Source organism: Caretta caretta, chromosome 5 (assembly GCF_965140235.1).
Source record: "Caretta caretta isolate rCarCar2 chromosome 5, rCarCar1.hap1, whole genome shotgun sequence".
In the NCBI taxonomy this organism is placed as follows: Eukaryota; Metazoa; Chordata; order Testudines; family Cheloniidae; genus Caretta; species Caretta caretta.
Genome location: NC_134210.1, coordinates 46,105,079 through 46,120,979, shown reverse-complemented (window position 1 = coordinate 46,120,979; position 15,901 = coordinate 46,105,079). Strand labels below are relative to the sequence as shown.

Here is a 15,901-nt window from a genome sequence, read left to right as displayed (position 1 = left end):
GTTCTGGTAAACTAGAGGGAGAATTGATTTCTTATGTGCTAATTTATACAGGAAGTGGCAAGAAAAGATGTCAGTTGTTCTTGGAGTGTTTACACAAGGTTATTTTTAATCAGTGCTTGCAAACAAGCTTTAATACTTAATATACCTCATGGATCCCATGAGTTGAGTCCTTTGTAACGTTCAATTATCAGATTAAGATATTGACTGTTTTTATTTTTATTTTTAATATTTTACTACACATAATCTCAAACTTCCTATAGTAAGGGAGTGAACTCAGTGAGGAGAGATCAAAGAGAAATATCTGAGTTTTTTCTAGTTCTCTGTGTTACTGTACTCAGATATGATCCATAGAAGGTTCATAGATACCAAGGCCAGAAGGAACCATTGTGATCGTCTAATCTGACCTCTGGTATAACACAGGCCATAGAACTTCCCCAGGATAATTCCTAGACCATATTTTTCAGAAAAACATTCAGTCTTGATTTAGGAATTGTCATGGATGGAGTATTTCCCACAACCCTTGGTAAATTGTTCCAGTGGTTAAGTATGCTCCCTGACAAAAATGTACACCTTATTTCCTGTCTGAATTTGTCTAGCTTCAACTTCCAGCGATTTGGATTGTGTTATACCTTTCTCTGCTAGTTTGAATAGCCCATTATTTGTTCTCCATGCAGATTCTTACAGACTATAATCGAGTCACCCTTAGCCTTCTCTGTTAAGCTAAAAGGATTGAGCTCTCTATCACTAGAAGGCATGTTCTTCTCTGAACCCCCTCCAATTTATTAACAGCCTTCTTGAATTTTGGGCACCAGAATGGATATGAGTTAGGATTCAGAATTAGGGTTTGGACTCAAAAGGGCACTATTGTGGAGTCTAAGGAAAGGCAGTTTCGTCTAGTGCATCGAGCATGGATTGGGATGTGGGAGACCTGGGTTCTAAACCCATTTCTTCTGTTAGCCTGCTGGGTGATCTTGGGCAAGTCATTTCACTTTTTTGTGCATCAGCTTCCCCATATGCAAAATAGGGATAATAATACTGACCTCCCTTTCTATAGTTCTTTGAGATACTGATGAAAAGAGTTGGGTATTAGCTTTTTCTGAAAGTTGGCAGTTTAGAAGTGTTGATAAATGCAAAGTAATCTATATTGGAAACCATAATCCCAACTATTCCTACAAATGATGGGGTCTAAATTAGCTCTTTCCACTCAAGAAACAGATGTTGGGGTCCTAGTGGCTAGTTCTCAGAAAACATCTGCTCAATGTGTGACAGCAGTCAAAAAAGCTAACAATATGAGGAACCAGTAGGAAAGGGATAGATTAAACAGAAAATATCCTAATGCCACTATATAAAACCATTGTATGCCCATATCTTGAATACTGCATGGAGTTCTGGTTGCCTCATCTCAAAAAAGATATATTAGAATTGAAAAAGGTAGAGAGAAGGTCAGCAAAAATGATTAGAGGTATGGAACAGCTTCCATATGAGGATAGATTAGTAAAACTGGGACTGTTCATCTTGGGGGAAAAAGGGTGACTGGGGGGATGGAGAGGGCTATGTTAAAGGTCTATAAGATCATGAATAGTGTGGAGAGTGTAAATAACACTTCCATATTCACCCTTTCAGATAATACAAAAAACAGATAACCCAATGAAATTAATAGGCAGCAGGTATAAAACAAACAAAAGGAAGTTGTACTTCTTCACACAACACACAGTCAACTTGTGGAACTCATTGCCAGGGGATGTTGTGAAGGCCAAAAGTATAAACTGTGTTCAAAAAAGGTTTAGATAAGTTAATGGAGGATAGGTTCATCAATAGCTATTATCCAAGATGGTTAGGGATGCAACCCCATTCTTTGGGTGTCCCTAAGCCACTGACTGCCAGATGCTGGGACTGGAGGACAGAGGATGGAACACCTGATAATTGCCCGGTTCATTCCCCTGAATAATCTGGTGTTTGCTACTGTCGGACAGGATACTAGGCTAGATGGACCATCTAAACTTGATCTGACCCAGTATGGCTGTTTTATATTTCTTAATGTTGCTTTTCCCAGACCTGGGGTCAAACCATGACTCTGATCCTGGGACAGGAGGCTCACTTGCTTGAGGGTTACTCCCAGAGAGTACATGGCACCCACTAGCTCTTTTGGGGAGCACAATTGAAAATGGTGTTCAAGATAATTTGTGTCTCTAGGTAGGCTCAAGCCTAATGTTCCTAAGGCTCATGAACTACAGTAGAACCTCAGAGTTATGAACACCTCGGGAATGGACGTTGTTTGTAACTCTGAACAAAACATTTTGGTGGTTCTTTTAAAAGTTTACAACTGAACGTTGACTTAACACACCTTTGAAATTTTACGATGTAGAAGAAAAATGCTGCTTTCCCTTTATTTTTTTAGTAGTTTAACATAGTACTGTACTGTATTTGTTTTTTCTTTTTGTCTCTGCTACTGCCTGATTTTGTACTTCCAGTTCCAAATAATGTGTATGATTGACTGGTCAGTTCGTAATTCTGGTGTTCAACTCAGAGGTTCTGTTGTAAAAAGGATTACACTGCACATATGTAGAAAGAGGAGCCAAAAGTTTTCCAGCATTAAAAGTTTCACTGCTGTTGGATAGCTCCAAAGGATAAACTGTAGTCCTTTGACCTTAACCTGTCCAGCTAGTGTCAGTTCAAGTCCTGTCTTCGTCAGAAATCTGGGAGAATATGAAGGCATCGTTTCTGTGGTGCATAGAGGATAAAGAGGAAGAGGGGAGGGATATTGAAATTAGTAGGAGAGAAATAACACAACCAAAAAAGCTTATTTTGTAACCATTAGAAATAAACTGTAACCAGTCCTTCATGCAGATAATTGAAAAGTGCTTATAATGCCTGAAATTCGTAAGTTGTGAAAGCAAGTATTAATGGAGATATTATACAATAGGCTATGAACACTGAACAATTATCTTCAGATTTGAAAAATTGAATAGGAGGGTATATTACCTTACTAATTATTCAATAGGTGACATAAGTCTGTGCTAGGAAAAGTCCTAGAGATTTCTGTTTATAATATAAATAGGTCATTTCTAATTCCTGGGCTTCCCATAACTTACATTTCACTTACCCCAGTTCATATCTGAATCAGTTTAAACTCCTGCGTTGTGCTACTTACAGTTATTTATAAAATGCTGTGTTGCATCTCTGGCAAGCAGTGTACTGTATAAATAATATTTTATCATAGAAGAAGGAATTATTTTTTCCTAAAGATCAGCGTTACTGCAGGCAGCTTACCACAGAATTTTTGTTTATCTATTATGTCTCTATAAAAAAAAAAATACAGTAGATAATCTTAGTCTTCCATAGTATAAAGTATCTGTTTGTGAAAGTGTCTTCTTATAATTTTCACTTTTTCTTAGCCTCCACCAGGAAATGTGAAAATGCCTAATACACCTGTGCCCAGTACACAGCCAGCTATAATGAAACCAACAGAGGAACCTCCTGCTTACACACAAGTAGCAAAGGTTTGTGTATAACATTTTGAGAATGGGCTAATGGCAAAAGAAATTCTAATTGCATATAAAAGTACTTTTTTTAGGCCAATGTTAATTTTATAAAGCAGCATTACTTTCTGTAATCAGCGCTATGCTTTACAGAAACAAGTGCTGTAATTAGATGTAAATTGTTGCATTCATTAATTAAAATAGGAGGTTTATCTTGATTCATGACTGAGAATGCAACATAATTGAAGAACATACATAAAAGAACAAAAATTCCAAGTTTGTGCATTTGTTGATATCTAACGGTGCTTGTTTTTCCTCAGGAGCATGCATTGGCCCAGGCTGAGCTACTTAAGCGCCAAGAAGAACTAGAAAGAAAAGCAGCAGAACTAGATCGCAGAGAAAGGGAAATGCAGAATCTCAATCGACAGGGTGGTATGCATCACGATCTTAATTCTTTTTAATAGAGATTTAAGTTTTAAAACTCTGAACTTCTGTTTTCTGCTTGCCTGTTTAAAACAAAGGTCTGAAGTATTTGTTTTTAGGGTCTCATTCAGGAAAAGGAATCTATGCCTTTCAGAAGACTGCATAAAAAAAAAATCTCACACTTAGTTTTTGAGGTAGTGTGTGAACTTCTGTAGTGTAAACGTGTAACAAGGTTTTGTTGAATCAGTACTTTACTGTATTAACTATTGGTTTTTATTCTTGGTTTAAATTAAAGTAACATTAACTACTTGAAACAGTTCAAATTTTAAAAACTGTAATTAAAAGTAGTCTCATGTACTACACCTGCCTGATTCCTTTTCTGCCAACATTTGTCATGGTACAATAACTTTCCTATCTTTGATATTTTTCCTATCCTATTTTGCTGGGTTGGGAGATCCACACAAATAAACGAAATGTTCTGATCATTATCAATTACTGGTAGTGCCCATAGTCCCTGATGAGGATCTCATTATGCTAGTTACTGTACAAACACAGAGGTAGTTGTGTTTCCTTCCATGAAGAGCTGACACAGTAAAACTGATATGTTATCAATGTGAAGAGTATGCAAACTGAAAAAAAAGGAACTTTTTTTTTAACTTTTTGCACTGATTTTTTTTTTTAATTTATAATAATCTTGAGTGTTAATTGTAACAATAATGGGTTAAAAAAATCAGACAAAAGCTTGTTTTTTTCTTTTCTTTTCTTTTTTGGTTAAGGTGACTGAGTCCTGCGCTATATCCCTCGTTGCTAAATTTCACTATCAGTTCACTTGTATTTCGTTTTTGCTTTTTAGTAAGTGTGAAGTGCAGCAAAATTAGTGTTTCTACTGAAAATTTTTAATTGCAGAAACCTGCTACTGAGGAGTATGGTATAAAAATGGCAAGGTGTAAACTGGACATTGTGCTGGAAAGTTCAGATGTGGGGATGGTCTGCTTTAAAAGAAAAAGTTCAGGCCGAAACAAGAGAAAAACAACAAATACACAATCTTGAATTTGTGTGAGTTTATTTTTTTTGCATAAGGTATGATTCTTGCACCTGTTCTGGGCCCTTAGCATTTGTCTGGCAGGATTTTCCAAGTGCTCAGAAAATAAACTGTCATTTGGGAGCACAACAGGCCACTGTACAAACTCAGTTGGCTCAGCTGGCTTAATGACTTGAGAATTCAAATATTTGGGGAATTTCCTGTTAGTCATTTGTTGGAATCAAGGACCCAGGAGTTGGGGATCTGCTATTTTTTTAATAAAGAAAAATAATTGCAAATAAATTTTCCTTTTATAGTCGTCTTTACTTTTTTGGATAATCTAGTCTCTTTTTTCTGCTTGTCATCGTCTATCCCCTCCCCCGCTCCACCTCGCGATTGTTTTCTTTATTCATTAGTTTGTATGCAGTTTTTCAGAATTTCCCCTCCACCTATTACCTTTCATCCTCTTCACAGATAAATTTTATTGATGGTCTGACATGCCCTATTCCCTCCACTTGTCTTTTCTAGTCCTTAGGAACAGTCTTATTCCTTTCTACTGCATCTTAAGGAACAGGGAACTTTGAGATCCCAGACATGCTTCAGGATGCCTGGAACCTGTTGTTTCTTACTATGCCTCTCTTATGTTGCAGCAGTGAGCACCAAGGGTTCTGAGAAATATGCGGAATCTGAAGGCTTCTTTTGGATCACTGGAAAGAAAAAAGATTAGTCCCTAAGGATCAAAAGGGGAAAGGTTAGGTTTTATCATTTGGGTATGAGAAGCATGGCAGATTGGGAATTATGTGACACAAGTGAAGGAGAAATTTTCCTTACCTGTTAATTTTCTTTCCTAATCTCTTCTGTACTAGTCCAGATGCTTGGAGTATATTTTGATGAACATATTGGGTATGTGTTTGTCAGTGTGTAAAGATCACTGGATTTAGCTTAACGATACTGAAAAGCGCAATTAAGATGCAGGTGAACACATTTGAAGCTCTGTTAGCTGGCCTTGTTTTAGCCTTGGGGAAGCGAACATGTATTAGCTAAGGTAACTTAATTGAAAAATGCAATCTTACCCATCAAGACAGGATCTTGGATAATAGGTCTTTCCAACCAGAAGACGGAGACTGAAACCTCTTGTGGGATGTCAGACTCTCTTATATGCCCTCTAGTCATCTTGCAGTCCTCAGCTGACTATTTTGAAAGCTATACCAAATAAAAAAAAAAATTCAGACATTATTATTTAGTAGTCATTAAAATTTGAGTAATTATGAGAAATCTGAACATGTCAGTGACTCTGCATTAAAACTCTCAGTAACGAGAGAGGCAGGCACCTGATTTTACAGAATAAGGGTCTGAATTGGCATAGATTATTTCAAAGTAAGAAAATTAATTAGAAAATATTTCCCCTGGTCTTAGGTCGTTTGTACCGATGCTTGGGACTTTCCAAAGTAGGTTGTGTGATATGTGTGTGTTTGTTTTGCTTTTTTAACTATGGGTGATTATAATTTGCATCACCTTCTGCAAAAGGTCACAATAGCAGTCCTATTCTGTAATGCTTGCCAAAAGTGTCGGCAGAAGCCTGTTAGCTAAGCTTGTATATCTGTGTTCAAAAAGTTTCTCCCTCTTTCTGCACATAATGATGTTACTGAACAGGAAAGGTGAGATTTAAAAGATTCTGTTGATTAGAGATTTATGTTGCAACAGGAAATTAATCAGTTCTCTAATCCCTCTAGAGGTGGTGAATTCAGAGACAACTTGACTTTTAAATTCTGGTGCGGGATTGGAGTCTCTGAGACTACCCAAACTATGCCTTCCTTCCTGTGTAAATCTGTAGGGCTCTATGTACTTCTAGATAATGTAGCCTTCTCTGTCAGAGTCTTGGAGGTGGGGCCAAACGTGGGTAGGATGATTTCTAGGTTCAGGTGAAAGGCAGTCGGTGTCTTGGGCCAGGATTCTAGCAGAGCCAACAGTGTGATCTTATAATGGTGAAAAATTATACAGAAGTGGGTTTCCAGGAAAACTTTGCAACTTTCCTCTTCTCACTAAACATACTGCTAGTAAAAACAGAATTTACGGATAGAAATCACAGGTAAAACCTTGGAGTTTAAAAGGAGGAGGAGCCATTCAACTCCTTGACCCCCTTTGCCTTTCCAACTAACACCCCTCTCCCTGCTTGCTTTCGTCTCTAAGCATGTTGAATGCGCACTCTACAGTCACTGCCTGGAGTTTCTCTTCTCCAATTCAGTTCCATTCTAGACCCTTTCCAATCCAGCCTCTTCCTCTTGCATTGCTCTGAAACCACTCTCACCAAAGTCTCTAATGGCCTTCTCTTAGCTAACATTCAGAAGCAGTACTCATCTCCATCCTCCTTGACTTGTCAGTTGCCTTCACCACAGTCAACCATGCTCTTCTTGAAATCTTGTCCTCCCTTGGTTTCTGTGATTCTTTCCTTTCTTGGTTTTCTTCCTTACCTCTCTAATTATCCTTCGGAGGGTTCTCCTCATCTTCCCACCAACTTTCTGTAAGGGTTCCATAGGACTCTGTCCTTGTCCCCTTCACTTTTTCCTCTGTGCCTGATCTCTGGGCAGCTTCAGAAAGCGCACAAACACAAATTTAACTACGATGTCTGTGCTAACTACTCTCAGGTCTCGTGTTAGCAGGCTTATTCCTTCACCCACTTACTTCCCTGGTCCTTCTCGCATGAACAGAGAGCAACAATACACAAAGTCCAAAGGTGCAAACAATTCGATGTTTATTGGGGTGAACTTCCAGCAAGCATGATTCCAGTTTCCTTCCTTAGTGTCCCCCTTCCCAGCTCTGACACCACAGAGCCTTACACTTGTGTCCCTGTTCCCATTCCTGCCCTTAGCCAAACATGATTCCAATTTCCCCACCCCCATTCCCTGATCCCATTTCCCCCACCCACCCACTCACTTCCTGATTGACTGCAGACTATATAGTAAAACTTGAGTTCTGCTTAGCTATACCTTAACCAATCATTTTACTGAAATTTAACTAACCAATCCTAACATATTGTAATATGATTATTTAACCAATTACATCCCACCACCTTAATTAGTTGACACCCAGCAAGATTAATTGTACAGCAGAAAGAAACAATCACAGAACCAGACAGAGATTATACAGACAAACAATGGGGAAATGGGGACTACAGTGTTAGAACAAACACAGAAATGAGGATTTCACATCCCAGCTATTGATAAGTGAGTACTTGCCAGACAAGATGCTATCAAACTAAGTTTCCTTTTACATCTTCTAGGCAAAAAGAAAAGGAATACTTGTGGCACCTTAGAGACTGACCAATTTTATTAATTAATTTAATTAATTAAATTCCTTAGTCTCTAAGGTGCCACAAGTACTCCTTTTCTTTTTGCAAATACAGACTAACACGGCTGTTACTCTGAAATCTTCTAGGCACTTTCCTTTCTCTGGAGGTGATAGGCATTATCAGGACAGGATTGTATTCCTAACAGCCCAATAGCACTAACAGCCCAATAGCCCAATGTGACTAGGTTGGAATGTGAGGATGTGACCGTACACTTCCCAGCTTATGGCTGCCTCTGTTGCTTAGCCAGAGATCTCAGCCTAAGAACAGGGCCTCAGACTGTCACAGTAAGAGAAGGCTCTTACACTGGCAGACAGTGATTTTGATTCTTTCTTTTATACCTCTATAACTAGCCAAGTGATAGGAATACACCTAAATTCTTAGAGTATAGGCCTTTACAGACAGGCCTGAATATCTATATCTATGTAGCTCTCTTTCTATCCAAACTAAAGTCTCGGTCTGTCTTTTTTGACAACTCTTTGGGGATGTCGAGTTGTCAGCTTAAGCTAAACTTGGCTAAAACAGAGCTTCCAATCTTCTCTCATATACCCAAGCCCTCACCACTATCTCCTTTTTTGATCGCTGTGGACAACGCTATCATTCTACCTGTTACTCAGACCTGCAGTCTGGGCGTCATCTTTGACTTGGATGTCTCTTTAGCTCCTCGCATTTAGGCTATATCAAAACCTTGCTGATTTTTTTCTGCATAATATCTCTAAGATACAGCTTTTCTTATCAATGCATATGAGTAAAACTCTCATCTAAGCTCTCAGCGTCTTGCACCCTCAGTTACTAAGATCCTCTTTGGCCTTGACAAATGCATTTTTCCCCACTCATATCAGTCCAGAATGTTGATGCAAAGATCATTTTCCTAACCTGTAGCTTTGACTTATCTCATCTCTCTTTGAATCCCTCACTAGCTCCCCATTCCTAGTGTATCAACCATAAGCTGTTTAGATTCACTTTCAAGGCCCTACACAGTCTGATGGGGTTCCCGGGGTGCAACCTGGACTGTGGGACTGCAGAACGCCTCTTACATTGTGATGCTGTGGCTAAGCCACAAACCTTTGGCAGATACTGAATTACACAGACCTCCACAGGCAGGGATACACCGTACTCCTGGGGGGAATTTTGCGGCAAAAAATCCAAAATTTTGCAAAATGTTGCATATTTTATTTGTCAAAATAATGCAGTGTAATCACACCAGTTTCACTTATTTTGGTAATTTATTTAAACTACCATTCAGGAAAAAAAAAATCACAATAAATGTTCAGCATTTCCTAAACCAGGGGTCAGCAGCCTTTGAGAAGTGGCGTGCCAAGTCTTCATTAATTTAAGGTTTTGCATGCCAGTAATAAATTTTACATTTACAGGGCCCCCCCGACGGAACTCCATACCGGCAGCGCACTGAGCCGCTCAGCCGGCTGCCGGTCTGGGGTTCCGTTCACCGGCTACTGCCAGCCGGGGTCCCAGCCGCCAGCCCCACTCAGCCCGCTACTGGTCTGGGGTTCCATCTGCTGCCCACGCTGCCAATCTGGGGTTCCAGCCACCAGCCCCACTCATCCCGTTGCCAGCCTGGACGGATGGAATCCTGGGTCGGCAGCGGGCTGAGCGAGGCTGGTGGCTGGGACCCTGGCTGGCAGGGGCTGGCAGACAGAACCCCAGACCAGCAGCGGGCTGAGCTGGGCTGGCGGCCGGGACCCCGGCTGGCAGCAGAGTGCCACTAAAAATCAGCTCGTGTGCCACTGGCTGCCGACCCTTGTCCTAAACGCATGAAAGTTAAGTTACAAATACTTGGTAATCAAGACCCTGCATTCCAGTCATAATCCTGGATTTTCATTTAAATCATATTACTTTTATTTTGGTGTTTGGTGTTCTGTAATGTAGACTGTCGCTTTAAATTGCTCAGACTTTCACACATGAAAGTCATACAGTTTTGCTCATCATTGCCCTGCATTTTTTTTAAACGGATAAGTAAAATAGATCCTGAGCTGTATTCTAACTGCATTGTGCCTCTCTGGCACAGGGAAAAAAAGCGAGAAATCACATTGACCTTGCTATCTGAGGATTCCGTTGCTGTCATTTACAATCAGGCTCCTTTACACCACTTTGGCAAGGTAAAGGAGCCTTAATTGACTAAGAATGAGAACAGTTAACTAACAATGGGAACATTAGCAGCTTGCCTGTTCAGTTGTTATATTTCTGCTCTGCCTCAGGGACAGAGTTTTTCACACAGCTCTATGCTTCCAAACCCAGGATGCAGCAACAGCTACAAGAGGGACAGAATGAGTCTCTCTCACTCATTTGCACACAGGCAGGCGCCCAGCCCCACCCCCTTAACATCTTCCACAGATGGACAGACAGCCAGCCTATCCCTCTTCCCCCCCCCGCCCCGCTGCTCCCAGCAGATGTGCCCAGGCTGCCATGCAAGGGGGGGCGTGTTCCTGACAGATTTCTTGGCTCCCCCATTTTTCTGTGGGGGAGCCAAGAAATCTGTGGAAGGTATGAATTCTGTAGTCCATATCTCTCCCCACCCCAACCCAGGTGTAGAATTTTCTCAGGAGTAATACCCAACTGATTACATGAATGCTTTGCCAGCTACTCATGGACCAACAATAGAGAGGCTCCAGCCAATTCCCCCGCAGCTAACAAACCTTGCACCCCGGAACTGTACTATCTTGCCCTGATCAGAAGCCTGACCAGTGTAAGTTTATTATCCAATCCGTGCCTCCCTCAATGCAGAGGGGACACACACTAGCCTTTGTAAACTGAGATTTCCCAAGCACCTCAACCAAAACACACAGTAAAGTAAAATATAAAACAGATTTATTAACTGCAGAAAGATAAATTTTAAGTGATTGTAAGTAGCAGGCATAGAGATCAAAGTTGGTTACCTAAGAAATAAAACAAATTTGCAGTCTAAATTCTATAAACGGAACAGGATTTGAATCAAGCAGGGTTTGAATCTGTCTCATCCTAACAGATGGTATAGTTCCTCAATACACAGCCCAGGACCCCCTTTCAGTGCGGGACCACCCTCCTCAGTTCAAAGTCTTTGTCCTCCAGACGTTTCTTCCTGGGGCTGAGTTGTGGGGGGAGTAAGGCCAAGTCATGATGTCACTTTCCCTCTTTATAATTTCTTTCAGTTTGCTGGAAAGATGTCTTGCTTGTGATATGGGAATCCAACCCCATTGATCAAGCAGTCTCCATTGTCTATGTGCTCTGTCTCTCTGAGAAGTCTTCTGGGATGGCTGCTAGGCAAGTGGATTCCCCTTTAATGGGCCATCAGCATGTCTGGCTAATCCCTGCTGGTTGTGGGTGTTCCCAAACTCTCAACATATTTCAGTAACACGCACATAGCAAAACTCAATAACTGCAGATATGATAGCACAGACAATCCAACAGAATATTAATGTTCAACAGATCAAGACTTTAAAATGATACCTCATAAGGCATACTTTGTACAGAACATACCATAATTATATGACAGTGGTGAATATGGGTGATTTAGGATGGTGCTTTGAGGTACAGAGTGCACACATGGTCAATCTCCGCTCTGCCCATCATCTCTAATTTGTACTGAGGGGTCGACGCATACCATGAGGTCAGACTCTGTTGCCCAGTTATTACATTTTCAAACAAGCACCTTTTTGTTTTCTCTCGTGCTTCCTCAGGTACTTAGGAGGCACTCCCTGAGCTACCTCATTATCCTACTTCATATCCCTCCTCAAAACTCTCCTTGTGCTGTGACTCCTACAAAAAACTTGAAAATGGTTAGGCTGCTGGCATGCCTGTTATGCTCACCTCAACAGTCTCATTGTTTCCTTGTACTCCATCTATTTGTCTGTATCAATCTGTTTTTCTTTTGACGCATACTTAGATTGTAAGCTCCTTGGGGCAGGGACTGTCTTTTTCCCCATTTTGTACAGCACCAAGCACAGTTGGGTCCTGGTCCATGACTAGGTGTTCTAGTAATACAGATTATAACTAATGATAAAGTTTCAAGTCCCTGTGGAAATCGGGTAAACTATTTGCCAGTCTCAGCTTATCTATAGCCTTCAGGAATCTGGAAACATTAAGGTCATAGGCGCTGATTCTGTGGGTGCTCCGGGGCTGGAGCATGCATGGGGAAAAAAGTGGCGGGTGCTGAGCACCCACTGGCAGCCCCATGCTCGATTAGGTCCTCCCCATCCCCCCAGTGCTGTCCACCTGCTGACGGCCCCACTGATGAGCACCTACCCACCAGTGTCTCCTGTCTGCCACAGTCAGCTTTTCTGTGGTGTGTAGGAGGCGCTGGGGGGGAGCAAGAGTAGGGCATGCTCGGAGAGGGGGCAGGAAGATGCAGGGCGGGGTTGGGGCCTTAGGGGAAGGGCTGGAGTGGGGGCAGAACCAGGAGAAGCAGCCCCTCCTCCCCCTGGCACATTAGAAAGTTGGCACCTCTGATTAGGGTAACATGCTATTGAAACTGTTTGTTTGAACCTCTGAGCACCAGAGCTGCTGCCGCCTGAACTCTAATGGAACTGAGACTCTAGCCCAGGGGTTCTCTCAATAAATTTTTTGGTGGCCTCAATGTGTGGCCACCAGCTCTTGCTGGTGCCGCTACTTTGAGAATTTTTCCTAAAATACTTAATTAACTTTAGGAAAAACATACGTATTGCATATATGCACATGCAAATCATTGTAATTTATAAAGCTGTCAAGCGATTAAAAAAATGAATCGTGCAATTAAACAATAATAGAATACCATTTATTTAAATATTTTTGGATGTTTTCTGCATTTTCAAATATATTGATTTCAGTTACAACACAATACAAAGTATACAGTGCTCACTTTATATTTATTTTTGATTACAAGTACTTGCACTGTAAAAAACAAAAGACATTGTATTTTTCAGTTCACCAAATACAAGTATTCTAGTGTTGTACCAATAAAATAAAAACCAGCAGGATCTTATTAAAGGGAAAAAGGCAAAGTACCACATTTATTGTGAATACAGAAAGAATCATAGTAAGCAGTTAGTTATAACATTCCATTCAATCTCATATTCACACACACACACACACACACACACGTACACACGTTCTGCAAGGTTGTTATCATAGTTACCAGCCTTACAGTTGCTCATGCCAAGCCACTGGCCAGGTGGCCTGGACATGAGGAGGGAGCAGGGCCTTGTCAGATGCTCATCTGATGCTCCTGGAAGTTGGTTTGCAGAATCAGACCCCAAAGTTCTCACTTTTTAGAGTCTATTTTTATAGGAATTTCTTCCTATGCCAGTCTATGGGAGTTGCTTCATCATGCTGTTGCTGAATCGATCAGCAGATAGCACATTCCTGATGGCTCCAAGATGTTACCTTGTTCTTTGGTTCTCCCATACTTGAGGCTGTTGGGTGGATTCCAGTCTGCCCTCCGGGGGTCCTCTGCTTATTTCCACTTTATACCTTCTTCAGCCAATGGACACTGGATTCTTAGGCTGGCACCTCCCTGATCATTCAGTTATTATCCACACCAAGCATCCATCCACATACATCCTCTATCTCTATTTTAATCACAATTGTTAATACAACAAAAGGGCGGGGAGTCTCTGGGTGTTGTTTCTGTTGTTAGAGTATTGCTTTGAGTCTCTCTCTCTGTGAATTGCTTTGAGAACAGACTCTGTCTTAGAATGTACTAACACAATTAGCAGCTTGCAAGTTTCACACATAGAGGGAGAGAAACTACCAAAAACCAAGAGACCTCTTAATTAGTAATACCCTGGAATTTAAACTATGGGGAATCAAACTCATTTGTGATTTTAATACAGAACTTCTTTAATATGATCCAACACTAGTGCAATCTCTTTGTCATGAAAGTTGAACTTACAAATGTGAAATTATGTAAAAAAAAAAACAAAAAACAAACCCTACGTTCAAAAATAAATCAATGTAAAATTTTAGAGCCTGTAAGTCCACTCAGTCCTACTTCAGCCAATTGCTCAGACAAACAAGTTTGGTTACAATTTGCAGGAGATAATGCTGCTCGCTTCTTGTTTACAGTGTCACCCAAAAGTGAGAACAGGCGTTCACATGGCACTGTTGTAGCTGGCGCTGTAAGATATTTACGTGCCAGATGCGCTAAAGATTCATATGTACCTTCATGCTTCAACCACCGTTCCAGGGAACATGTGTCCATGCTGATGATGGGTTCTGCTTGATAATGATCCAAAGGAGAGCGGACCGACTCATGTTCATTTTCATCATCTGAGTCGGAAGCCACCAGCAGACAGCTGATTTTCTTTTTTGGTGGTTTGGGTTCTGTAGTTTCTGTATCCAAGTGTTGCTCCTTTCTGTCTTCTGAAAGCAGGAAGACTATTTAATCATGGATCTCTACATAAATGTGCATTCTTTTTGGTTGTTATAACCTTAATACATATTCTTCACAGCTCAGATAGATGTAGGTTTCATTTTTAGAAGGTACACACTATACATTTTTAAGTGATTTATTTTGAAAACTTTTCAGATTAATTTTACAGCTATATCAGAAAATGAATGATTGGTTATTTCTTTTACCAAAGGTAATCAAAGCAGATATTTATGAAGTCATTGGGAGGTGAACTATCTCCAGTTCAACAGGTTAATCATTAATATTTGGAGGATTTTCTTGCCATGCTGTATTAGGAGGAGAACATCACCAGACAGACATTTAAATTGTTTTATTTAACTAAAACAACAACTTCATGTATTCTGGATTTTTTTCTTCAACAGCAAACATATAATATTTTAACAAAACAAGCATATGAATTTTTGAATTTAGTTAAGTATCAGAGGGGTAGCCGTGTTAGTCTGGATCTGTAAAAGCAGCAGCAAGTCCTGTGGCAGCTTATAGACTAACAGACACATTGGAGCATAAGCTTTCATGGGTGAATACCAACTTCGTCGGATGCCACGAAAGCTTATTCTCCAATACGTCTGCTAGTCTATAGGGTGCCACAGGACTCTTTGCTGAATTTAGTTAAACATTCAAGTTTTTTAAAATCAGGTTTGTTTTAGTTAAAATTGTTTAACTAAAATAGTTAAATGAAATATTTAAAAAAAGCCCCAAAATTAAATCAACTATGTGAGCCAGGTGAACATGAGAAACTTAAAATTATTGGCTTCTGCAGCTACCTCAGTCATCTTCACCTTCATTTTCTGGTTTGTTCATAATCTGGAAAAGAAAAACAAGCTTTCCTGCTTTTTCAGGTCCCAAATGATTTCTCAGTTTGGAATGAATTAGTCCAAAGGAAGAAAATATTCTTTCTACACCAGCAGAAGAACCTATTGCTGTTAAAAGTGAGATTATCACTTCAACAGTCTCTGAATCCCAGTGCTTAAGTGATTTCCACCAGTTCACTGGTGTGACTTTCTTTAAAACATCATCAGCAAACATATATTTCTTGAATGGTTCACCCTTAACGCTGAAGTTTATTATAGTTGCCATGATGGAGGGATGATTGCTGGATGTCCATGTCATAGCCAGCTCCTCTTCTTCAGCAGTTAAGGTTTGACCCTGGTATCGAGTATTGAAAATATTTGCAAGAAAATGAGCTGGAGATAGTACTTGTCCCATTCGTTTTTTTTAATGTTTGTAATTTATCTCTGTCATTGCATATT

At 40.3% G+C, this 15,901-nt stretch overlaps 1 protein-coding gene across 1 annotated transcript in view; it reads left to right on the top strand.

The window, feature by feature from the left end:
* Positions 1–15,901, top strand: part of SCAMP1 (secretory carrier membrane protein 1) — an 87,419-nt gene that overhangs the window by 29,671 nt on the left and 41,847 nt on the right. The window contains exons 3-4 of the mRNA XM_048851145.2: positions 3,396–3,500; positions 3,800–3,911. Coding sequence (XP_048707102.1) covers positions 3,396–3,500; positions 3,800–3,911 — 217 coding nt within the window. The remainder of the gene's footprint in view (positions 1–3,395; positions 3,501–3,799; positions 3,912–15,901) is intronic.